Raw genomic sequence first — 25,167 nt, 5'->3', positions numbered from 1 at the left:
AGAGAGAAATCACAAGTAGATAGAGAAGCAGGCAGAGAGAGAGAGGGAAGCAGGCTCTCCGCCGAGCAGAGAGCCCGAGGAGCCCGATGCGGGACTCGATCCCAGGACTCTGAGATCATGACCTGAGCCGAAGGCAGCGGCCCAACCCACTGAGCCACCCAGGCACCCTCCCTCTGACTTTATAAAATTTTTTAAAATGAAGATTTAATTCATCCAAGCCTTTTTTTTTTTTTTTTTTTTTTTTTTGCCTTAGATGCGGACTGATGAGGGTAAAGCCCTGTTTCTCAAACTAGATTCATATAAAGATCTATTTCAAGGAAAATAATTCTGAAACTGTGTTTAGATTCCATCAGTTTGAAACTTAAGAAATTAAAGTCTGACTCTGTGGACGTGGTTTCTAATCACAAGTACCTGCAATAAGAGTTTTTACATTTGAAACTGGTTTAAAAATGTTTTTAGGTTATCATCAAAATAAACATACAAAATTTAAAATTCTCATAAACCCTGCAGATCCTTAACACTAACACTATATTTGGGAGCCCTACTGGAGAAACACAATTTTATTACAAACGATTATGTTAAAGACAGGCAGGAAATTTTTTTAAAAATCAGAGTGTGTCTATTTCTCTATTTGAATAATTTTTCTTTTTGAATTTTTGACTAAAAGGGATGTATAAATGGTGTAGATAAGTAGGATCAAGGGCACTTCTGAACTCAGTTACAGTAAGAACCCCAAACTTGCAAAGAGAAAGGGTCTGAGAGGACCACTTGCTGTGTCATCTCCTAACACATTCTGTGTTTCTTCCTCTTTGTGGTAGACACGCGGGGCGGAGAGATCACTGGCCCGAGGAACATGACCTTTCCGATGTCCTAGCAAGTCATCTTGTCTGCTGCAGCCAAGAAGACAGTCCCCATAAAAATAAAAATAAGAGAGGACTCTGGTCTTGAGTACTGCAGTCAGGCTGGAGACAGACCAACCATGTGCACACATGCTCTGCTGTGTGACAGCAAGGTAATATTTCAGCGTTAGGAACGTCTGTGATTATGAGGACAGCAAGCACGGTCTCACTTGACATATGACCTATTTTAGTGCAGAACGAAGGCTGCTACAAAGTTGGCTTGGAACAGGACTTCAGGGGTCTTGTCAGTACACAGCCTGTCTTACGGCAGCAGCATACGGGGGTGGAGAATCTAGGTCAGGGTCACCATGGCTGAGTTTAATTTTCAGCATTGCATGAAGGGTTGTAACAAGTATGGGGAAGGTAATATTTACCTGTTCGAATGAATGGAGTCCACTCTGTTTTCCTAACCTCACCATATCTTCCAAAATGGCTTTTTTCAGCTCCTGAATTGGACCATAGAGAAAAAAATGACAAGGCAAAAACACACTTCAAAATGGAGGTAGAGGAAACAGTGAGTCTTCAGCAAAGTACGACCAACCCCCACCTCTGCCCCTCTCTTCTGGGGCTGACACTCCCAGGCGGCACCCAGTCACCACCTCTCATCAGGCAAGCAAGTGCCAGGCATGACCAAATGAGTGACCAGGAACAGGCTAAGGGACCACTCCATTTTTTAAAGTGGTTCTCTGGTCAGCCCGGTGAGTCCCAGGAACCCTGTCTCTCCCAGAAGGGCCCAGGATCCAGTGGGAGTGCTCGGGACCATGGGTGCTGCTGAACATGGACCATGTGCCTGGACGAGGTGATGTTGAGCCAGAACAGCAATCTCTTCCAGAGGACTCTACCCGTGCCTGAGAAGTTTTGGGCAGATGGCAATGGCTAAAGCTCTAAGCAGGAAGAAAGGAGTTTATTTATTTATTTTTTTAGTCAGCTCCATGACTGTCTGAGTCCAGTACATACACAAGCCACTTCACATTTGGAAAGAGCAAGGCCAGTGAGTCAGAAGGCCGATACTCACACCTGACACTGCTCTAACCAGCAGTGTCAGCTGTGCAGCCTTGGGTCAGCTACCTCCCTCCCTCTCTAGACCCAACTTCGAGCTGCCGGACAGCAGGGCTGGACAAGCTTTCTGTGACATCTTTCTCCAATAGTTCAATAGTCTATCAAACTTTCTAAGAAGAAATCTGCATTCCTCCAACCACAGTAACAAAAAGACAAACCTCTGGTTTAAGATTTCTACCACTTATAAAATAAAGTTAGAAATGTCCCTATAGGTTCAAATTCCACTGGTCTACTGCGTTTCTGCCTTCCTGTTACCCAGTAGCATCGGAAGGTCCAGCAACCAAGGTACAGACCTTATTTGCACAGAGCTCTGCGTATGACCCTTCAATTCCTCTCTTCTGGGCCCAACAGGGCATGACTTCAGGGTCAGGCACGACAATACCCACCAAAAAGGCCTGCAATCCCAACCAAAGGAAAACATAGTCAAGACAAAAGCTTTCCAAGTGGTTATTTGTGGTCCAGCATTAAAAATAATCTCCTGTTATTCTCAGATTCCACCTTCTTCTAAAAATAAGTATATGCTTATGTTATGAAACATTTCCACCAATATGGCACACATTCTTGACTGTTTATTTTCTGACATATTTCCTTAACTTTGTTAACAAGAATTAATAAAGGGTAAACTTAAGGATATTAAGAATCAGTAAAGTTTAATTCTCATGCCAATCCCATGAGTACACCTTTAAGATGTCAGTCAAACAATTCTATGAACCCAAACACATATATTTCTCAAGGTTTCCCAAATCATTTGGAAATTGTTTTATTAATATGGCCCCCATTCATGAAGAACTCCATTTTAAGCTTTGAAAGGATTTTCTTTAAAATAATTTAATAATATTTGCCTAATGAATCCAATGACAGCACAAAATACATTCACAGTAACCTTTCTGAGTCTAAATGATGTTAAAAGCAGAATTTGCCTAATGAATCCAATGACAGCACAAAATACATTCACAGTAACCTTTCTGAGTCTAAATGATGTTGAAAGCAGAATAAATATAAATCCTCTCTAATAATTTAATCCTAACTATCTTAACATATTAGCCATATATACAGAGAGGGAGAGCTATATTAGAAACAGTACTATTATTTGCAATACTGTATCCATTTATCTGTAGACCTCATCTGCATTTTTAAGATTAAAGAGCAGAAGAAACCCTGAATCTGGCTTTAGCATCTTATCTCAATATCCCTCTTGGAAGTAGGTGGAGCCCAAGTTAAAAGCAGTGGGAATGTTCATTACCACTACTTCAAGCAACTTTTTCACCTAATCACAGTTTATCAAACTCTACAAGTGAGATTTCTCCTTCAAAAGGAATTTTCTCTCACAATCTAATATGCAGAATACCAGTGTCTGATTGGAAAACAATGTTTATTACAACAGCCAAATACCAAATACTCAGGAAGTTATTCCCAAATAACTCCAGATTTTTTAGCAGGCCCAGTATGCGTGAGAGGGCTGAAGCACAGGAGACTCACCTTTAAGCTGTCCCCGTGGACATAGATTTGTGCCACAGGCTCACTCCGGATATAGATGTTCTCAATCTTCTCAGGCGCCACATACTCTCCCTGAGCAAGTTTAAATATGTGCTTCTTCCGATCAATAACTTTAAGAGTCCCTGCCTGTGGAATTGGACAAACTGCTTCAGGAAAAGATAGCATTCTTGAATCTAAACCCCTCACTCATCAGTGCCATAGCCCCTCACCCCTGCCTTGTCCCCCCCTGCAAACCCCACTGGATCTGGGCCTCCGCCTGAGGCCTCTGCCATTACACAGCCCCCTTGTGGCTAGAGAGGGCCAACACAAACCACAAACGAAATCTGCTAAGACACTGAGTGCCCACTGTCCTTTCCCCTCAGCACTTACCCCGCCTCCCACTCCCCACCCTCATGCCCAGCAAACGGGTGTCCTCCTCCTCAGAAGGCCTGCCTACCTTCCCCTCTCACCCAAGCTGCCTCTTTTCTCACCACCATCTTCAAATTCACTCCCTTGAATGATGCTTAGGCCTTTCTGCCCAGCTACTGCCTCTGCTCCCAAAAAGTGGCCTCTCCGTCCCTCAGCAAACAGCAAACCTTGGCAGAGGTCCCCCGGGGACTCTTCCTGACAGACCAGATGGTATGCAGAGTTGTCACCTCTCCAGGACCTCGGCAGCAGGCAGGCCACCCCTTGAGCAGTGAGTACTTGTGCTCCTGGCCACAGACTTCCCTAACTCCCTCTGACCTTTCTGAGTTTCTCAGGGGAACTGGTGTATCTCCTTCCTTTGGCTCAACCCTTGAATGTTGTACTTTCTTCACCTTCACTGACAACACTCCTTGAAATAACTGCCATTTGTTTCTTCATTGGCCACTCCCACAACCGCCTAAGTGTCCAGCCAAACCTCTTCACCGAATTCCAAACCCAGGACCTAACACTCAGGAGGCTTCAGAAACCAGATTGTTCGCCCTGCAGGACACAGTAGGAAGCCCATCATTGTCCTCCTCATGCCTGTCCCTCCCTCCAAGCCCCATACTTGGAGATGGCCTCTCTGTTTGCCTCTCCTAGAACTGCTGGCCATCAGGCTCGTTGTCCTCAAGCACAAATCCCTCCCACACCCACCTCCTTCACCCATCAAAACCCCTTCCTGACTGGATTTCTGCATATCCTCTGTCCCTCCTCCATCTGTTTAATTGGCTAAAGCAGAGCAAAGTCTCCAGAAAGGAAAAATGAGCAGGCCCTGTTTCATTCAAAAGCCAGGCTGCACCTTAGGTGCTTTCTGTACACTGGCTTCTTTGACCCTCATGGTACCCCCTAAGTGGGGCATCGTCACCTCATTCCACAGGTGAGGAAAATGAAGATTAGAGAATTTGGCTGATTTCTCAAAAGCCACACAGCTAGGACGCAGGGGAACCAGGATTTGAATTAGGTCTTTCTGGATCAGAAGTTTGTACTTTGTCCTTAATCTACGTAATACTCTTTCAAAAGATTAATAATTTAAAGAAATGGACACCTACAGACTGCCTGTCCACTGTCCTGGGCTCCTAGTGTATACGCGGCTCTAGGTCTCCACATGAATTACTTTACTTGCTTCTCCTAACATCCTGCAAGGTGGGTGGTTGCATCCAACTTACTGGGAATTAGTACTAGAATCAGGGTTCTGTGGAACTTCAAGCTTTTACCAATTTTGAGGCCCTCCCTCTTTAAGAAAAATGATATAAAATGAAGTGCTGGGGCTTGGACAGTGCCTGTGCAAGTGAGGGGCTCTGAGCCTAGGCTTCCTCAGCAGAGGGAACGATGCACGCTCTGCCAGCCAGCAGGTCCTGTTGCTTCCCCAGCCTCTCCCCTCCACACCTAGGGGGCCTCAGGGAGAACCGCCTTCCTCACATCTCTCGTGTCTCTCTACTTAGCATGTGCTATCACTCCTACCCTGACCATCCTCTCCACCCTCTCCTCTCTCCTTGGAACAGGACTCACATCCTGAGACTCCCATAGGCGCCCGTCCTCCCCTGCCTCTCCCGTGACCCTTCACTTATGCCCATCACATTACACACCATACTGGCATCTCTCTCCTGAGCAGAGTCCCTGGCCCTGGGCACACACTGTGGGGTGCATCTGTGTCTGCTATGGAAAAGGGCTTCTCAGGAAAGGACACAGATTCAAGGCCAGGGTGAATCAGCTCACCAGCCTACAGAGCCACCAGACGGTTCAGCACCATTCACATGCCTGAGAAACACTACATTTTACAGCGTCTACCCTAAACGTTAGCAACTTCACAAAGACACAGGAGACATTCCTGAGGTGGGCTGTATCAGGCCAGGGGATCTCAGTTCCAGCAACAAAGCCGTTTTCTGGTCATAATTTTTAATCTAAGCATATCCTGTGTGCCAGGCATTGTGTCAACCGATTTACAGGTGTAACTTCTTTTATTCCTCAAAACCACCATAGAGGTAATCAGTGATATTAGCCCCCATTTTACAAATGACTGAGTGAGGCACAATAACCAGGTCTGGTTAAAAGTCAGGGGCCGCAGCCAAAGAATATCACATAGCTTTCTTCTCTTACTCCACAAGAAAGTCAACAAGGAGCCCCAGAGAGGGATGAGGCTTTGGGCTTCAATCTCAGAGCAACTGCTGGCAGAGCCAAAGGAACTCGGACACCCTTCTACCTGGCTCCAACTTTTCCCACTGCTCAGTGCCACCTCTAGCCAGGTGCCAATGTCTGTGGGTCCCTAGGCCCTGCCTTTCTCAGACCCCCCAGAGCTATGAGCTTCCGGCCCCTTGTACCCCACAGGTCAGATTCCACAGCACTGACAGGAAAGAGATAAGGTAGGGAGTGGTCTCAAACTCCAGCTGTGCCCTCCTATAAAGATCTCTATCACCTTTATCAGAAGGATGGACAGACAAGAAAGCTCTGGGGGCAAGATAAGGAAGAACCTCCTTATCCCCGCACTCCCCCCACCCTGCAGTTGTTTCTAAATGGCTAATTATCAGGGAAGATATGGAGAAGAATTTTGCTTCAGAAGTGAGTTGGAATATACACCCTCCAACCGTGAGCATGTGGTGACTGGAAACTTACGCACCGGCAGCCACTTCCCAATGTCCCCAGTGTGCAGCCAGCCATCGCTGTCCAGGGCTTCCTTTGTCCTGTCTGGATCTTTCAAGTAACCTTTGAACACATTTGGTCCTCTCACGCATATCTGTAGGGACAAACACCAGGTTTCTGTCAGCCCACAGCATGAGGAACCCCGATGTGGGGCTGTCAGGAGGCTTGTGTAGGAGAATGTATCTTATCCTTCCAGAAATTTGCTGTGGAAACAGCAGGGATGGAGACAGAGTATAGGAATGGCCACCAGCAGACTGAACAGTCTTCTGCTTCTCTCCAACAGTATGTTCTGTCCTGGCCATGTTTCTTCCCTGTCCTGGTCCCCTACCCTACTCTCAGGCCTCCTGCCCTCCCTCCCTTCAGTAAGTGCTGCTTTGTGACACTGAAAGGGTCTCCTCAGATACTGAGGGATGCCTGATTCCACTGGAGATTTGAGCTCTCTGTGACATGATGGGGTCATCTGCTCCCATGGAGTGAAAAAGTATAGGCCAGCTCTATCCCCTTCTTCTGGTCTAGTTGCAAGGGTATGGCTTCTGCTGGGACACATACATAGAAGCAGGCCATGTCAGTTAGAAGAAAAAAATGGATTTTTTTTTTTAAGTTTAGGAATTTCATTTTTTGTTTTAAGATTTATTTATTTTAGAGAGAGAGCATGAGTGGGGGGGGCGTGGAGATTAAGAGGTAGAGAGAGAATCTCAAGCAGACACCCTGCTGAGTGCTCAATCCCAGATTGAGAATAAGACCTGAGCCACAATCAGGAGTTGGATGCTTAACTGACTGAGCTACCCAGGTGCCGCAAAAGTTTGCGAATTTCGAAGGATTTTTTTTTAAAGATTTTATTTATTTATTTGACAGAGAGAGATCACAAGTAGGCAGAGGCAGGCAGAGAAAGAGAGAGGAGGAAGCAGGCTCCCCACTGAGCAGAGAGCCCGATGCGGGACTCGATCCCAGGACCCTGAGATCATGACCTGAGCCAAAGGCAGCAGCTTAACCCACTGAGCCACTCAGGTACCCCAAGTTTGCGAATTTCAAGTCTTGATTTAGACCAGCCTGGTCCCAACCTTGGGGGCCGGTTGCTTCATAAGCAAGAGAGGAAATGCTGAATTCAGTAGAGTGAAATTAATCAGTAATTTAAAGTGACTTTATAGGGAGGGTGAAAATAAAACAATTCCATTGTTTTTCTTTTACTTACAGTATGTGGCATGCAGAGACATAAATGGCTAAGGTCCTAACTTTACCTCTCCCTCTCCTTTGGAGGTCCAATAGTTCAGTTCCTCGACATCGATGAGCTTGATATGATTGCAGGGGAGAGGTGCCCCTACATGCCCTAGAACACCAAAGCAATATGGCATTTGTCAGTGTCTAGATCAATTTCAGCACTGAAGATGCTCTGGGCCACATAAAAATCCCTCCAGTGTTGAAGTGGGGAATTACAGGAGAGCAATACACCTTAAAACGGGCATTTGTCACAGGTAAGCACTGATGATCAAAAAAAATTCTGGGGAAAAAACAGGCCAACCTCTGCTGGGCCTTTGTTTTACATCTGATTCTTTAAAAAGCTAAACAGGCACACCTGGCCCAGTACCAACCTGCACAGGGTCTATAGGGGACCTTCTACCCACATCAACCATACCATCAGTATTTTTCCAATAGGGCCCATATTAAACATTTCCCCCCATTGTCAGACCCCTGGTTTTGGAACTGTCATCATTACTTTTCCACCAGTCAGCAGACTATGATTCATGCGCAAACCATCCAGAAATGTTTTTAAAATTTAGATTTTGATGAGCCCTGAAAGCCTCCAAGTCTCACGGACACCCAAGGGACGCTGGTGCTTCTGGTCCACATAATACACTTAGAGTAACAAAGGAATAGAAGACAAGGATGAGATCATTCTTCCCTGAAAAATAAGACTTCAAATGTTCTTGCTCATATATACTCCAACTGCACAATTACATGGAAGTCATTTTTCTAGTAATTATGGTTGTTAGCACAATACCCTGGCAAGGTGGAGGGGGGTTTGAGTGGGTGCTGGCCAAGGTCCTGAAAGAAAAGTGCGCCATGTAGACGAAAACAGGTTGCAACAGTCTGGTTTCTCTTTTAAAGAGGCTGCCAACTTTTACAATATTGTCTAAAGATATCTATCCTCTTATACTGAATAGCCTTGGCAAGTTTTTGTGGTAAGGACGACTTAAAAAGGCAAAATCTCAAAAATCTTACATAGGAAAATATAGAGGATGCCATTAGGAGGAAAGAGAGTGTCCAGAAAGAAGGGGATCCATGTGAGTGATCAGTAAATATGATGACAGAATAAGAGAAAAGTTACTGATCCAGGGTTTTGGAAGAACAGTCCTTACAGTAAGTTTTCCAGGGGTAGAGACAGCAAAGAATCTATACACAAGATAGACTTTATTCACCTAGACTTTTAAGAGATAAAACTCAGACAAAAATGCTTCTGTCCTTGATGTGGTCAAATATGACTTCAATATGGAACACACCTATCATGTTTCAGCTGACTGCCTCAAGGTGTTCTGAAAAGAGCATGGCACTACTGTGCGTCTCTCTTTTTCATGTGTATCACCCTGAATTTTCTAGTGTGTAGCTGAGTAAACCTGCACTGAAAGAATGGCCCCTGGCTGACATAGGAAGTTGGTATCCTGAAGGATTCTTTTGCTCAGTGTTTTTCAGATTCTTCTGGTGTCTGGTTTAAATTCTGTGGTAGGCAATAAATACATGGGCTACCTACTGCACCCTCCTTGCTCTGAAAGAGGAGTCTCTTCAGAATGAAGGCATGGAAAGGAGCTGCTTCTTCTGGAGGATGCTGTTGCCTTCTAGACATTAACATCACAGGAGACCCCAGGTCCCAAAGGGTCTCAGAAATGGTTTAAGAAATAGTGCTCTGGTCACTATGAACTTTCCCTTCTTTCCTAAATCATACCTAATTCACACCCTGCTTCCTTCATTCTAAAATATTAGGTTCTAACCCACAAAATCCAACATACTGACATTTACTGATGTTGTTTACTGATGTTTACTGATAGTTCCACCTAGAACTACAGTCTGTGATCTACCGCTTCTTTATATATATATGACTTCTAGGTACCCATGAAAGAAATGGGAAAAGACAAAACATATTTGAAAATCACAAAAATATGTAGCAAAGAGAACACTATCCATTGTGCTACAACCCAGACATAACCACCATCAGTGTTTTTCTTCTTTTTCTGTCCCCTTTTTCCTAAATGACCCATAAATTTGTTTTCCATAAAGACGTTTTAGATCAGTGGTACCCCATGAATCATTCCCACATCTCCACTCCATCCTACCTGAGGTCCAGTCCCCGGGTGTAGTGAAGGTACACCCAGCTGTACACTCAGTTTGGCCGTAACCTTCATAAACCTTCAAATGAAAAACAAAACCACGTTGTAAGTTACATGTTACTACAGCTGACTGATTGCCCTTTTCAGCCAGCTAACCTCCCACTGAACATCTGGCTGTTCCATGCTGGGGGCAGTAGGAGGGGAGGTAGGCTACTCCAGGTGAAAACAACAGGCGTAGCTCCTTGGCTTAGAAGAGGTGCTATTTTTATACTGCAGACACTTAGGAGATAAAGTTATGTGATTTGGGGTGAAGATTTCTGACCTATTTTCAACTACTGACTTTATTTTTCATTTGGATGATAGGTATGAGAGACAAATACTTTAAAACCTACTATGCATTTTACTTTTACTCTGTAAGATATTTTCCCCCCTCAGAGCCCCACATGTTTGCAGGAATAGAACATGTGAGATAGTCTGCCCTAGGAGTGCCCAGGCCATGCTGGTACAGAACAGGATAGTGAAGGGAGCACTGGCTTCTAAAGTATAAAAACTTAAGCATGGACATTTATGAAACAGTTGTGCCTACTTTACACAAAATACATGAGTCACAGCCCTGCAGATGCAGGAACTTAATAAATATTAACCGAATAGATAAATGAAGGAATGAGTATTTTAAGAGATGACAAAACCTGTTGAATCAAATAACAAAACAGCAGTGGGCTTGCATCCCCCTCTCTAGTGCTCCTTTTGTGGGTGGGGAGATATTTTGCAGAATGGAGAATGCAGAGATGCTGGCACAGGTATGGGATGGGTTCTCTAGCACAACGATGACCCATACAGTTTAATGGACCCCTCTTCCCAGAGTGGGTACGCCTAGATGTCGCAGAATGTGACAAGATAATCTTGGCTTTCACTGACTCTCAACCTATTTCATCCTCAGAGGAGGGAGCCTTTGTCCCACTAAAATCCTGCCCCGAGGATCTTTTTCTCTCCAGTAGAGAGTGCAGTGGGTTTCCTCCTCTGCCCTGACACAGGTCCCATTGACTCTAGGGAAAGCGGTGGAAAGAAAGGCTGTACCTGGCACCCTAGAGCTGCCCGGAGGAATCCCAGCACCGTTGGGGACGCGGGGGCTGCTCCAGTGACGATCATCCGCACACAACCACCAAGACTGGCCTATGGGAAGAGACAAGAACCTGCCAAAGTTTGTGCTGCCAGAGATGGCATCTAGCCCGCGGGGGTCTCATCCAGGGTCACCACTCAAGAGTTGGACCCTACCTGGCCATAGGGGAGGGATAAAAGAGATAGCCTAAGGCTGAAGAAGTCCCTTCTCCTTTCAAATGAGTCAACCCAATCAGTTTTTCAATTTGACCCACAATATGGTCAACTTCTCTGCGTCTTTGGAGGTAAGTGTGCTATTCCATACTTTTGGCTTTCCCTTAAAATACACCACTCTTCCCTCACTCTCCCATCAGTTGCATGCAGCCAAAACAATTACTTAGGACAATTTCTTCCCACTCCCATGGTAATGGCATAGTCTTCTCTCATTTATAAATTGATTCCGTGTGCTGCTCTATTTTACTATGCACAGCTGAGGACAACTGGATTCTTTAAGCACTTTGTTTCTGTAAGTTGAGCCAAGAGAGTTTAAATATTAATTGTCTTAGCTAAAAATAGAGTAGTAAAAAAAAAGTACTGCTACTAATTAGCTACAAATTCCTTGGGTAATGCAGAGCTTGAAAATTTATGTGGGAATACAGAAGTGAGTAATTTATGATCCACTCAGTCTAGGAGAGGTTGAAGGATTAGGAAATAGGAGGGGAAAGGAAGATTCTTGGCCTCATGGCTAGAACCTAGTGCTGCTGGAAAGCCAGCATGGCCAAGGCTAAAGGGAGGAGCAAGAGAAACTTAAGGCCACAGGAGCGCCTGAGGGCAAAGGCACCCCAATGCTTGTGGAGGCCAAGGGACCTGATGTCCAGGAGTCCTTCTTGCTGGTTGCCTTTTGGCAAATATCACACACACCCAAATAATAAAAATGAGTCCTTTAATATTTCTGTGGTAGCTTAAGTTTTGATTTCATGAGCAAATGAGTTATTTATAAAAGATTACAGGCCACTGGAATGAGCTTGTCAAATTCTACTCTAAGGCCACTTGTTCATTTTCTTACCTGAATCTTATTAAAGAAGAGTTCGTCCCAGATACTATCATTCCTGATGATTCCGCTCCGGACCTCAGCTTGTTTACGTTTTGCTGCAAACTCCAAGAGCCAGCGCTTTAATGGTGTGTCTGCCTGGCTGAAGATCTGAGGAACAGAAGTTGGAAGACAGCTGTCAGGCCTGTGTGCACTACCTCTAGACAGACACCACTGCAGACCCCTGCCCCAGCCTGACCAACAGAGAAGCCATGCTCCATGTTGCCTCTGCAGGAGGTCAGTGGATATGTGACACCCAGCTAAAGGCTAACCAGCACCTGGTCACACTGTGGGGACAGAAATTCCTGAAGAAAAAAATCTCCTTAAACAAGGTGTTAGAGAATTGGAAGAAAAGAGGAGAAGGAAGGTGAGAGCAAAGGAATTTAAAAGGGGAGGCGGCATAAGGGAGGACCTGAGGGAGGCAGCATGGCAAGCTCGCCGGGGGCTCCAGACCCTGTCCAGACAAGCAGATACACAGCACCTCAGTCTGGTCAGAGACTCCCTAGGGGACTTACCTTGTCATACATCCGGTTCAGCAATCTAGGAACCACAGGGAAAATGGTGGGGTGCAGAGCCTTCATGTCATCTGAGAGGAGACGGATGTCTCCCTGAAAGAAGCCGACGCGTCCCCCATGGCAGTAGACAACAGACTGGAGGGAGAGGACAGGAAGGGAGGAGTTCCTCAGGGTGGTCATTCCTGACTGCAGTCCAAAGCTCTGCCCCACATGGAGAGCATCCATGACCCCCTAACCCAGTTCTGGCTGCTGCCATGAGACACTCAAGAATATCATATGAGGTGCCCCCCTTCCCATTAAGTCCCACTTAGGCATGGGGTGAAGCAGCAAGAGATGGAGGGGGATCCTGGGCCTTTGGGAGATGGCAGAGCAGCCAGTCTCACTGGTGCCTACTCCCTCATGCTCAACTCCCAAGCCCTGGGCAAGGGCCTTCCTGAGGACTCAGGTCTCTGAGCTGTACTGCACCCTATCAACAGGTCTGTCCCAGGTCTATGGATTTCCCCCAAGGACACCTCAGCAACTCTGGAAAGGTGTGTAGCACCCATGAGTAATGTTGGCTGTGGGTGTTGTTTGGTGTGGGGGACCAAGGCAGGGCAGGGGGACTGGTTGGTTCTTAATGGGTTTAGGAATATGCATGGGGCTTAATACATGCTCCCTTATTTAATGCTTGTTGCAACCCTACAAGTGAGGCAGCATTTATATCTCTATTTTATAGGCGAGGAATGCAAAACTCAGAAAGGTAAAGCCATTTGCTTAGAGTCACAAAACTAATTAATAGTGATGACCTATGGCACTCTAATCCAGACCTGAAAAGCTGGAAAGCATGCCCTAAAATACCAGCTTTCCTCTAAGCAAGATGGGAGAGGCTTAGTAGATACAGCTTAGGAGAGCCTGGGTGGCTCTGTTGGTTAAGCGTCTGCCTTCAGCTCGGGTCATGATCCCAGGTCCTGGGATCGAGCCCCACATCAGACTCCCTGATCAGCGGTGAGTCTGTTCTCCCTCTCCCTCTGCCACCCTTGCTTGTGCTCTTTCTCTCTCCAATAAGTAAATTAATTAAAAAAAATACACAGATTATTCACAAGCTGGTTCCCTGAGTGACGCATGCCTGGAAAATTCTTTGTTCCCACAGTCTTGTGTGGACTCCTCCAACTCCCTCTGTACCCCTGCAAGGCTGTTCTCAGGACTAATCATTATGCCGGTCCCATCTCTGGAGTAAGGGGTCATGGCAGTTTGATTCCCCACCCTTACTGTCTTGTTTTCCTTTCCAGGAGTTCATGAGTTCTGGAAGTTATGGTACATAAGTGTCGTGGAGCCACAGTGTACAGAGTGTGAATGCAAAATACTTCTGCAAAGCTATGATCCTCTCTGAGCATGGGCCAACAGCTGGGGCCTCTCTCAGCCGAGGTATAACCACAAGTAAGACAAGGCAGGCCTGGGGTAGGCACTGGAGGCTCCCCAGGAGGGAGAAGTCAGGAAGCCAAGGTCCTCCGACCCCTTGGTAGCTTCTGAGGACAGGGCAGTTTAGTTCTACTTCACGGCACCAGTGACAAAGTGACACTCTGCTAGGGTTCTGGGTTCTGGGCACAGACTGTGCCTCTCTGGAACCAGGGCCTTACCTGCACCATTCGCTCAAACATGTGTGCTAAAGGCAAATAGGAAATGTGCACATCCGCACAAGTGGGAGCCCACTGACTCTGTAAGAAAACAGAAGGAGCCCAGGCAAGGCCCGGTCAGTCAGGTGGGCGTCTTACCTGGATCACTCTCTCAAACATGTGAGCCAGAGGCAGGAAGGAGATGAGCACATCGTCCTGTCTCGGAAAGATCACTTTCTGCAGGTGACGGGCATGGGAGACAGAAAGGAAAGAAACACTGACAGGAAGACGACGAGAGAGTCATAAAACAATACAGAGAAAATGGTCCTGGAGGGGCAAACAGGAAGAGGGGAAGGGGAATGGAGGGATGGAGTGGTAGGGGGAGGGAGAGAGAGAAAGGCAAGATATGAGAGAGAGAGAGAGAGAGAGAGAGAGAAACGGTGTGAGAGAGAGAGGAAGATGGAAGGCGCAGGAAGGAGAGAGGGAGAGAGAGACAGGGCAGCGTAGGAGGCGGAGTGTTAGGGCGCAGCCAGTGGGTCTAGGTTATCTGCAGAAGCAAAAAGCCCAGTGAAGCACACATAAACCAGCAGAGTCCAGCTCCGCAGGGAAGTCTCCTCTGGGGCCAGGCCCCCTTCACCATCTCCCTGCGGCACCTGGGCGCGGAGTCCGAGAGGCTTGCCTTGTCGGCACTTTCTAAGTCCTCCTTCCAGAAAAGGGACCTGGGGGCGCCCTAGCTCTGCACCAGCTGTGGCTGGGGTAGAAGCCCCAGGCAGACAGATGGCTGAACCAGACACTGCATGCCACAGCCTGGGGACAGGGCCTGTAGAGGAGGCTGAGAGGGAGCCCTGCTCTGCCCCCCTGCCCCTGACAAGCACATGGGACTGACCACAGTGACAGGGGCTGCACAAGGCCTGTGCTCAGGGGGTGGGCCAGGTCCTTGGGAGCTCTCCTTCGGTGGACTGCCCTGACCCCCACCCTTTCACAGGCCCTTCGTTCCCCGTTCCCCGGGGCTGGCTTCTGAACCAGTCTGGACAAGCCCTGGGAGCCTGGCTTATGGCTCCTGACATGGGTTCAGCCTCCAACAGTCTCTCACCATTCTACTAAAATCTATCAGTGTCTGGGGGGCATATGCTCCATGCCGCCACGTGGCATGAATGCAGAAGAGAGGTTTTTCTCCACAGTGGAGAAAAAGCCTGACTTCCGTGAAAAGGAACATTCCTTTCTCCTTGAGGAAACTTGCAGGAAAAACAGATACTCACCACTTGTGGAAAAACATCCTTCTCTTAGTTGGTTATAAAATGCTAACATGCCTTGGTCAGGCCAAGATGTCAAGCTTTTTCTTTTTTTTTTTTTAACTTTAGATTTACCTTTCCAAGTACAGTCTTACAAATTAGCAGTTGCTGTTATTTCTCAGACTCTAGCAGTCCTTAAACACAAAATGACTGAATTAAACCCTGACCTATGTGAAAGACAAGTTATTAAGGATTACTTTCTAAATAAAGGTACATGCAAAACCACACATATTTCAATTTTCACAGTTAAAAATGAAAAACAGGTTTACATGTTTCTCTTTCTGGGATCTTAGCACTCTCAGAAATCAATCTGGCTATTTATCAGGCATGGGTCATTTCAGGGTTTGGGAGCTAAAGTGTTTATAAAAATCAGATTGCTCTAAATGACAAGAGAAAATCCTGCCTTTCATAAGAAAGGCAGCTCAGATTACATCAGGGGGAAAAAAAAGAAAAGAAAACAAACAAAAAACCTCTGAGGCTTGAGGGTGTCCTCAAGAGACACCTGTGTAGTGAATCTACTTTATTCACCTCTGTCACTTTCAGAAAGCCTGAGAAATCAGCCACCACGTTCCCATGGGTGAGCATCGCACCTTTTGGGTTTCCTAAAAAGAGAAAGCAAAAAGGCAAATCAGCTAGAAGCTCAAGGGCCACTGGGACGGTGACAGTCCCAGACACTCAGCACCCGAGCCTCTGGCCTTCATCTGCAGCCACTTCAGAGTCCTAGGCTGATGGGTGCTATGTCGGAGACTCTCACCCTGAGGCTCCCAGCAGCTTGGGACCAGAACACAGGTGACACAGTCCCACAGGCAGGGTGCCTTAAGGCCTGACTTATGACCTGTGCCTTCCTCCTTCTGCCTCCATGGGGGAGCACAAACTGTCATCCCCCAGTCTCCTCACATACACTCAGTACCCTGTGCTCCTTTCTGGGCTGAGCGGGTCTGTCTCCAGAATCCAGCAGCCCACTGTGCTGACAGAGGACTTCCTTGAAGCATGCAGCCCTTGTGAAGGCCCCAGGCTCAAGCCAGCCTAGAGGAGCAGAGCACGGGGTCAGCCCCTCCCTTGCTGGCAGAGATAGGACAGGAGGAGGATATTCTCACTTTGTCTTGATAAGACCTTTCAGGACTGCTTGTAGTGAAACCCAGGTCTGGTAATTCTACTCAGAAGACAGGGGCTAGGTGGGGACCCAGGGCACCATAGGCTGGGGAGGAAGGCCAGCTAGTCACCATTTCATATCAGGGTGAATAGGACACACATCTAACCAGCCTCTTGACTCCTGGCCTTGCCTGTCACCGCCAGCAGAACACAGGGAAGCCATTTCTCCTCTCTGTTTGCTTACCTGTAAAACAGAGACAATGCCCACCTCCCAGGGCTTTCAGAAGTTCTAAGAATATAATCTTTGTGCAAAAAATGTTAAATTAAAAGTTTCCACTATGGCAGCAGTTACAATAACCATGAAACTCCAAAAGTGAAAGACCAGACCCTGGGCAGAATTTACCCAGGAAATATTAAATAAACCAGTATGTTAAATTTGCAACCCTCACCTAGAAAGAGGTCATAAAAGGACTAAGTGACCCGAGATAAAAAGAGTATTGTAGTATATGCCACCACATTGCTCACACTGAAATGTTTAATTTTATGCTGTATGAAATTTACTTCAGTGAGGGGATGAGAGGAGGAAGAGGAGGAGGGGGAGGAAGATGAGGAGAAGAAGAAGAGGAAGAGGAGGAAGGAGGAGGAGGGAGGAGGGAGGAAGAGGAGAGAGGGGAGGGGAGGGGGGGAGAGGGAGGAGGAGGAGGAGGATGGGGGGGAGAAGGAGGAGGACCAGGAGGGGGAGGGGGAGGGGAAAGAGGGGGAGGGGGGAAGGAGGAGGGGGAGGGGAAAGAAGAAGAAAGAAGAACAAGGGGAAGGAGGAGGAGGATGGGAGGAGGAGGAAGAGGAGGGGAAGAAAAAAGAGGAGAAGAAGGCGAAGGAGGAGAAAAGGAACAAGAAAAAGAAGAGGGAAAAGAGGAAGGGGGAGGAGGGGGACAGAAGGAGGGGGAATGAAGGGAGAGAGGAGGAAGTGGAGGTGAGGAGAGGGAGGAGGGGGAGAAATGGAGGAATGGATCTGTGAGAATTTCTTCGGAAAGAACTACATAGTTCCATAGCCCATCAAAGTAGGGAAGAATGCGGGGGTGGGGGGTGTCTTCTTTCCCAACCCCAAATCCACGATAACTCAGAACTTGATCATGTTCCCTGTAGCTGAGGGTCCCGGTGAGAAGTGTAAAAAGCGTGTCTGCAAACAAATAAATCCCAGGGACTGGTTATGGAGTTTGCAGAAAGAACATTAGTCTTAGGGGGTACTGGGAATGGGGGGTTAAGAAGTCTTGTCCACTGGCCAGTTTCCTCCGACTCAGAAGGAAGCTGTCGTAGGCCACAGGCCAAAGGTGGAGTGGAGGAGGGAGCAGACAACCCAGAGAACACTGCCAGCAATCAGGACAACTCCCACAAGTGGTCATGATACAAAGAGCAAGTTTTAAAGGCCTGCCCCAAACTGCCTCTCCACTTCCCTTTCCCACTTCCTTTTTCTCCCTCCCCATTTTCACGTGGTGGGAGAGGGCCCAAAGCTTCATTAGCAAGTGGGAGGAGGAGGAGAAACACCTGAGTGAGAGGAGAGAGACAGGCCACCAGGCCAGCAGCCAGCCCCAGCTGGGGAGGGAAAACATGGCAGCAAAGTGATCAGATTCGCACTTTGGATGGACACCTGCAGTTATGAATTCAGACCGTTGGTGACTTACGACACCTATGAAATTGACATGACAGTGACCAAAAAACACAAGAGGTGCCTGTTTTCACCCTACGGCAGAAAAAGTTCCCACTGAGTAACTTTAAAGGCATAGATGGAGTCAAAAGTCAAGTTACTCTCATAATTCTATCTTGTGTGGTCTGTGTGCTCACCTTAACTGGCACTCCATCTGTCAGACACAGGAGTGTCTCAGTCTGACCAAGACGCATGGTGGGTGGGGTTTTAACAAGTGCTCTGGCACAAACACCCATTCTGCAAATCACAGAGGGTTTTGGGGGGTGGGGAGATGCAGAAGGTTACAGGGCTTTAATATGTAGCTGCCAAAATATCTTTCTTTTTTTCAAATGAAGACCCATGGGATCTGTTTTACATCTGGTGGTCTTTCTTTCATCCCAGCATCTTTCCTCAAACCCAAGCCCATATTAGGAACTGTTCCTGAATCATCTCCTATGTACAAATCCCACAGGATCTCTGGATCCATAGACTATTCTGGGAAATTTTCACCTGTGGATCCCCAAGTTCTGGAATTTTCTAAGGAATACCCCCAAAATACTAGGTATGAACTCAGAACTCCCACGAAATACTATCCAATGCTATAGAACTTTAGATCTGTTAAGCTGGCTGACCTGCCCATGCCTAATGCAACCTCAAGGTGGTTGACTGAGAATCTCAAGAGCAAGTTGTCTTCATTCATGAAAATTGTTTGAAGCCTCCATTCGGTTCAGTCCACAACACACATAATGTTAGCAGTTACTCAGTTCTGCTTAGACAAACCTTTTTCCTCTCCAACACTGAGAGAAAAAGTTTGTACCCTTTAGAAACAAACCTTTGGCTCCATCTAGGCCTTTACTCAGCGGGGGTGGTGGGGAATTGTACTTCTGCCCCTTGATGAAAACACAGGCACCTCATGCTTTTTCTGGTTATTGTCAGGTCAGTTTCAGGGGTGTTGTAAGTCACTGATGGACTGAATGCAGAACTGCAGGTGTCTATCCAAAGTGCGAATTGGACCACTTTACTTCCACTTCTTCCCTCCCCAACTAGGGCTGGCTGCCGGCTCGGTGGTCTGCCTCTCCTCTCTTGCTCTGGCGTTTCTCCTCCTCCTCCAACTCTCTTGCAGATATGAGTGAGGTTTTATAAACTTCTAATGAGTTACAGAGTTTTAAAATATTCCCAGAGATGTTCAAATCATGTCTTCAAGTCGTGCCTCCATGTGGTCCCAAAGGAAGAAGGAGAAGCACATGTTGACAACAAATCCTGGGACAGGACTCAAGGTCCGAGCTGGGAAGTGGGAGGTAAGGCTTTGGAAAGTTCTGCTTGCTTCTCTGATTCAGGACAAATGCTTGCTTCTGGTAGTATTTCCTTCAAATGTGTTATGGAGGAACAGGGAAGCTTTCCTCACTAGACCTCTAGCAAAGTTAAAGAACCAGTGTTTGCTCTGGTTCTCTCCTTTTCTGTTCCAACATCAGTGGAGGTGCTGCCTGGGCTCCAACATCTCAGCAACATGAGACCAACTGTCCCTTTCCAACCTTCTACTCACAGCCTGGCCATCCTCCCATTTATTTTCTCTCCAGCTGCTGAAGTTAAAGAACTCTTCTTTGCAGATTCTGCAAAAGTCATTTGGATTTTAGTCAGTATTCTTTGGCTGGCCATCCATGGCTGATATGCAGAAAGGCATTTCACTGACTGAAGGTCTGCCCTGGATGGACACTGGCTCCAAGTGAGAGCAGTTATGGTGTTGGTGGGGGGGTGGGAGGAGCTCCAGGTCTCTTCTACAGGGGTGGGTGGGAGCAGGATTGAGAGTAGTGCTGGGCCATCTAGCTAGAGGTTCCTCTGGCTGCTTGTTTCTGCTTTCATGCAAAGGTGGGTTACAAAAGAGGCTGATAACAGAAATGCTTGGGAAGATTTATAATGCAGAGTATTCTCCCTGCTTGAGGCTCCCACACCTTCTTTAGGATTGAGCCTCACAGCCCCATACCCACTACTTTTAAAGTTTTTTATTTGTAAACAATCAGACTTGAGAGCTGGTAGGAATACAAGTAGTAATAGCAGCCAGTTACTGAACACCCACCATTGTGGGAACTGTGCTAGGTGGGCATCTCATACATGGTAACTCGGTTATTTCTAAAAACAGTCTATGCTGCAAATATCAAATGGCCTCATTTACTTCTTTTAAAGATTTTTTTTTTTTTCATTTGAGAGAGAGAGAAGGAGCAGGGAAATGGGGAAGCAGACACCCCAATGAGCAGGAAGCCCCACTCAGGCTCCATCATGGGATCATGACCTGAGCTGAAGGTAGATGCTAAACCAACTGAGCCACTCAGGCGCCCCATGAATGGCTTCATTTATATCCAAAGAAGTGGGGGCTTAAGACTGGTAAAGAAATTCTCCTAAAGCTGCAGAGCAGGAGTGCTGAGATGTAGTTTCATGCATATAGTCACCTAAGTCTTGAACTGAATGGTGTAAAATAAATAGGCCAAGGAGAATATTTTCCCGAGCTCCTATCTCTGAGCTGCCACAGACGTAAGGCTTTGGGGCATCTTCATGCTCAGCTAAAGGACTGCATATGAGTGAGCTTTCCTGGGTGTCCCCAATTAGAACAGAGGAGATGCCTCTACCCACTCTTCCTCCCTTCTCTAGGCAGGGCACATCTCTTTCCTGGTGGCACCTGGAAGCCTCCTCTCTCCTCCAGTCCAAACCAAAGCTACGGGGGCTCGGCTGCACTGAGCAGCACCTCCCTTTCTCTGTCTCTAGTGGCTCTTTCTCGATACCAAGAAACACTTGCAGGGGTTTCCAAGAAAATAACAAGAACCCACCCCCTCCCAGCCTCTGCCAGCTCTACTCTTGCTCTGTTGTTCCTTCAGAGCCAATGTATGTTTTTTCCTACAGATCTCTCTTACAGCACAACATACATATATAGTAAAGTGCCCAAATCAGTATATGGTTCAACAGATTTTTTTTTTTTTTCTCAAAGTGAACGTACCTGTGCAACCAGCACCAGGTCAAGACATAGAACACCATCGGTAATCCAGGGCCCCCTTATCCTGGAAGGCAACCGTTAGCCTGACTTCTAAAAGCGTAGACTAGTGGATTATGTTTGTAACTTTAAGTCAAAGAAATCATGCACTCTTTTGTGCCTGGATTCTTTCATTCAGCATACGGTGAGGTGGATGTTCTACTGGGGTATACCATTCCATCACTGATGGGCACTGGACTTGTTTCCAGATTCTGACTCTCCACACAGCGAGGTCATGAATGTTCTGGAGCAGGCCTTTTGGTGACGTGGCCAAGCTTCTTGAAGGAATTATCCATACCTGTTGAAGTGACATCCTCACCTCCCGTTCACTCCGCATTCCCCTACCATCAGCGTCTACATCCAGCCTCCACTCCACGATTAGCCTTTGCCAAGAGCACCAGCAAGTGTTTCTGCAGTGGCATCCTCTGTATGGCGCAGCCACCAGACAACACTGACAGAGTCTGTTCTCCTCCAGCGTCTCCAGCTGCACCCGCTTAGCCTCTGTTTGAAACCCCAGCCCCTGTCACTCATTTCCTGCCAGTGCTTCCAGGATCTGGCCTGAGACTGCTATTCCTTCATTCAGCTCTCCCTCAAAGCAACATTTTCTTCTTTGCCGCTGATCCTCAGCACATGCTGATCCCCCTCCCGAGAACGCCCTTCCTCCTGTTCTCCTCCAGTTACCAATGTTCTGGGACTCCACAGATGCACTTCCTCTGGGAAAACTTTCTGTCGTGCTCTTCCCGTCCCGCAGTGGCCGAGTGCTGCAGGCACGCTAGGATGCGGACCCTTGGGGCAGTGACCACATGGTACCAAACGGCTAGGTGACATGAGCTGTGAGCCCATGGAGACAGGGCTCTGGCTTAGCCATCCCTGTGACCTCAGCCCCCAGCACTGGTCTGATGCATACTGGGTGCTCCACAAATGTGCTGAGTCAATCTACATAAAGTAGGAAAAGAATGCTAAAAGCATACCAGTTAAGAAAGGTATGTTTTCTTCTCTGGGAGGAGAGGGTACATGTCCTCATAGAATACATCTTAATTATTCATGGGGCCCAATTTCCCAAACTGGGCCATGTTATACCACAAATCTTCTTTTCTTGGGGAGAAGGGGGTGTCAGATTCCTGTCCAGCTAATAGTCATTTTATGAATTATAAACAACCAACCCACACACCCAGCCAGTAGCCACCCCTGAGGACGGATGAATTCCAAGCTCTCACCGCCTCCAGCACCCTCTTGGCCTGACTATGGGCTCCAAAGCACGGCTTATTCTACAAATTTCCACAGGTTTCCATCACATACCAAGAAGAAAATCTTCCTAGAATGATTTCACCAGAATCACCAAATGTCAGGTTTAGATTATATTTTCTATCTTTCCCCACTGAAAGAACAGTGTGGCTCTTGATGAAGCTGGGAGCCAGGATGATTGGTATGGAAGGGAAGCTTGTTTGGGGCTGTGACACACCTTGCTGATGTGCTCAACAACAGGAAGGCTACTGGGGCACAGCAAGTTCAGGCGAGGGCCAAGGAAATCCAGGTACTGCCAGGCAGGGCAATGAGAGCTGTGCTCCATCCTCCAGCTCTGCCCCCAGCACTAGCGGGAGTAGGAGGCTTGGGCACTAAATCACCACTTGTTGGCCAAGCTCTGTATGTCCCACTGCCACCACCCAGAGCCTTGGCAGGACAGCTTAGCTTCCTGCAGTGACTTCATGGTCTGCAAAAGTGCTAGACAGGAGGCCTGCCCTTTCCAGCCAGGTGACAGTACATTTCTGTGTTGTGAGGTTCTTTTCCAGAAACACGGCAACATCAAGTGATTCAGGAAAAGCCTAGCTGCACGCTTGAAGGGCAAGGATCCAAAGCTAAAGGCCACAGTGGTCACGTGCTCCCCAGACCAGGCTGGAAAGACAGGTCACTAAAAGTTTATGTCCTGAACCTCATGACAAAGAACAATATAAACCTGAAGGGCGTTTCTGAATTCTGGCTTGAATCTAGATGTCAGCCCCTGGAGAGCAAATGCTACATTACTTCTTGTCTGACAAAAATTAGCAATGTGGTAGAAACCCTCAAACCCGAGTTAATGGCAAAGATCCATCTTGATCCAACAAAGCCAAGTTTATGGTGATCCGTCTTCATGGAGAGTCCTGCTCATGGGGCTGGTCGGACTTAGAGGCTGTGTGTGTGGAAAGCGTCAGAAGCCCCAGATTCACTGCCCACCCCACCAAGAGCTATCACCAAGGCAGGCCAGTCCTCAGTCTGGAAAAAGAAGGCTAGAAACTCGTTGCCCATTCGGAGAAAAGACAAGCAACTTCCCAAGTCCATAGATGAGATGGAGCAGCAAAGGGGAAGAGCGCTGGCCTGGGGATCACAGGAGTAGGGCCCCAGTCCCCCACCTCCACTTGCTAGTGGAGGCCCCCTGGCCAACCCCCAACACCTGCTGGCCTCACAGGCTGTGCAGAAGCCCCAGCAGCTCAGTCCCTGGGTCCACAGGGCACTGCAGACTATGACGTGCTGTGCGCATGACCGTGTGCATCCTGACCCCACCCCCACGCAGCCTGCCTTGGCTGTCCCTGCTATGCAGCTGTGTGCCCTCCTCTGTCAGCGCCAGGCATGTGGGTGTCACTTCTGCTTGTCCTTGTCCCCACAGCCATGCCCACAGCACACCAGCCCCACCCCACCCCACCACAGAGCCTTTGCACCACCTTTTCACATTATATCCCCTCTCTTCTTTGGCACTTTCAAGAGCCCCCATCCCAGGTGAGAAGCTGCGCAGAGTGGTGGCAGCAAGTTTACGTGACTGGCTCAGACCCCCCAGCAAGTAGGGGAAGTGGGATTCAAACTGAGGCTCTCAGACACCAAACCCCACACTTCTTCCCCATCTCTGACACAAAGGCCAGCCAGGGGCAGGAAGCAGCGGGGTGAGAGCTGCTTCTCAGGGAGGGATGAAGTGACTCGGCTACCCAGTCCTCCTCTGACCCCAGTTTAGGTACTGGTGAGCCCCGACCCCACGCCTCTCAGACTACACTGTCCATTCACGTCCAGCCACCTGGGCTGCCTCCTACTGGGCACTGGGAGTGGCAGGAAGGGCCCAGTGTCTGGAGCCAGCCATAGGACAAGGCTCAGCCCATGCCGCCCAGGACACCAGAGAGCCCTGAATCCGCCCCACCAAGGCTGCTGGAGAAGGTTGCCCGTGGCCCCGGATGGTGATCTGGGCACCTCTGCTCACCTGTTGTGCCGCTTGTGAAACACACAATGGAGAGGTCGCTGGGCTTCGGGGGCTGCAGGGTGGAGAAGAGGCGTGAGTTCAAGGTACCCAGTGTGGCCAACCAGGGCCCAGGATCTCCAGGCCTCTCTACCAGCCGGCCCTTTTTTGCGCCCCCACCCACCATGTGTGGGTATGGGGCCATGTGGGTCCAGGCGCATGCCCTGCACACTGAAGTCAGAAGGGCAGGCTGGCATGTCCCTGGGAAAGGGGAGGAGAGGCTGAGGAACCCTAATAGGAGCTTGGAAGTCCATCTGTCCCACAAAGCTCTCACCAGCATCTGCTGCCTCCCTGACTTGAATCAGAGTTCAATTCTAGATGGGACTGGGCTGCAGTGGCCACATCTAGGCCTGAGGCATGTGATCCAGTGGTCCTTCCTTCCCACTTTCTCCCAAATGTCTGTGGTTAGGCTTGGGAGCAGAACATGTGGCGCAGGAACTGAGCTTCCCACTGGGTGACCACTGGGTCACCCATGTGTCACCATGACTGCTCTGCGTCAGGCCCTTGTCCTTGACACAGGATACACGGTCCTGGGGTCACCAGAAGAGCTGAGCACATCTGATCACATGCAGAGGACGTGACACAAGTTCAGAATGAGGGACAAGCCAGATCCCTTCAGACAAATGGAACAGAGGATGGGCTCTGGGAGAGAACTGGCCTGGTAGAAGCAAGG

At 48.0% G+C, this 25,167-nt stretch overlaps 1 protein-coding gene across 8 annotated transcripts in view; it reads right to left on the bottom strand.

The window, feature by feature from the left end:
• The window catches only part of ACSL6 (acyl-CoA synthetase long chain family member 6), a 62,581-nt gene that overhangs the window by 12,932 nt on the left and 24,482 nt on the right, over positions 1–25,167 (bottom strand). For 6 of the 8 annotated variants that reach the window (XM_045075534.1, XM_045075536.1, XM_045075538.1 and 3 more), the window contains 12 exons: positions 24,459–24,510; positions 15,972–16,045; positions 14,311–14,388; positions 12,560–12,694; positions 12,021–12,155; positions 10,934–11,029; positions 9,863–9,935; positions 7,775–7,863; positions 6,514–6,630; positions 3,438–3,581; positions 2,252–2,353; positions 1,274–1,345 (listed from right to left, as the gene is read on the bottom strand). In XM_045075534.1, coding sequence (XP_044931469.1) covers positions 1,274–1,345; positions 2,252–2,353; positions 3,438–3,581; positions 6,514–6,630; positions 7,775–7,863; positions 9,863–9,935; positions 10,934–11,029; positions 12,021–12,155; positions 12,560–12,694; positions 14,311–14,388; positions 15,972–16,045; positions 24,459–24,510 — 1,167 coding nt within the window. Of the gene's footprint in view, positions 1–1,273; positions 1,346–2,251; positions 2,354–3,437; positions 3,582–6,513; positions 6,631–7,774; positions 7,864–9,862; positions 9,936–10,933; positions 11,030–12,020; positions 12,156–12,559; positions 12,695–14,175; positions 14,254–14,310; positions 14,389–15,971; positions 16,046–24,458; positions 24,511–25,167 lie in introns of all 8 variants that reach the window. The other 2 variants (XM_045075539.1, XM_045075535.1) reach the window with 2 other exon arrangements.

Source organism: Mustela putorius, unplaced genomic scaffold (assembly GCF_011764305.1).
Source record: "Mustela putorius furo isolate JIRA1106 unplaced genomic scaffold, ASM1176430v1.1 tig00000145_pilon_pilon_pilon, whole genome shotgun sequence".
Taxonomy (NCBI): Eukaryota; Metazoa; Chordata; class Mammalia; order Carnivora; family Mustelidae; genus Mustela; species Mustela putorius.
This window is presented reverse-complemented; position numbering and strand designations above follow the sequence as displayed.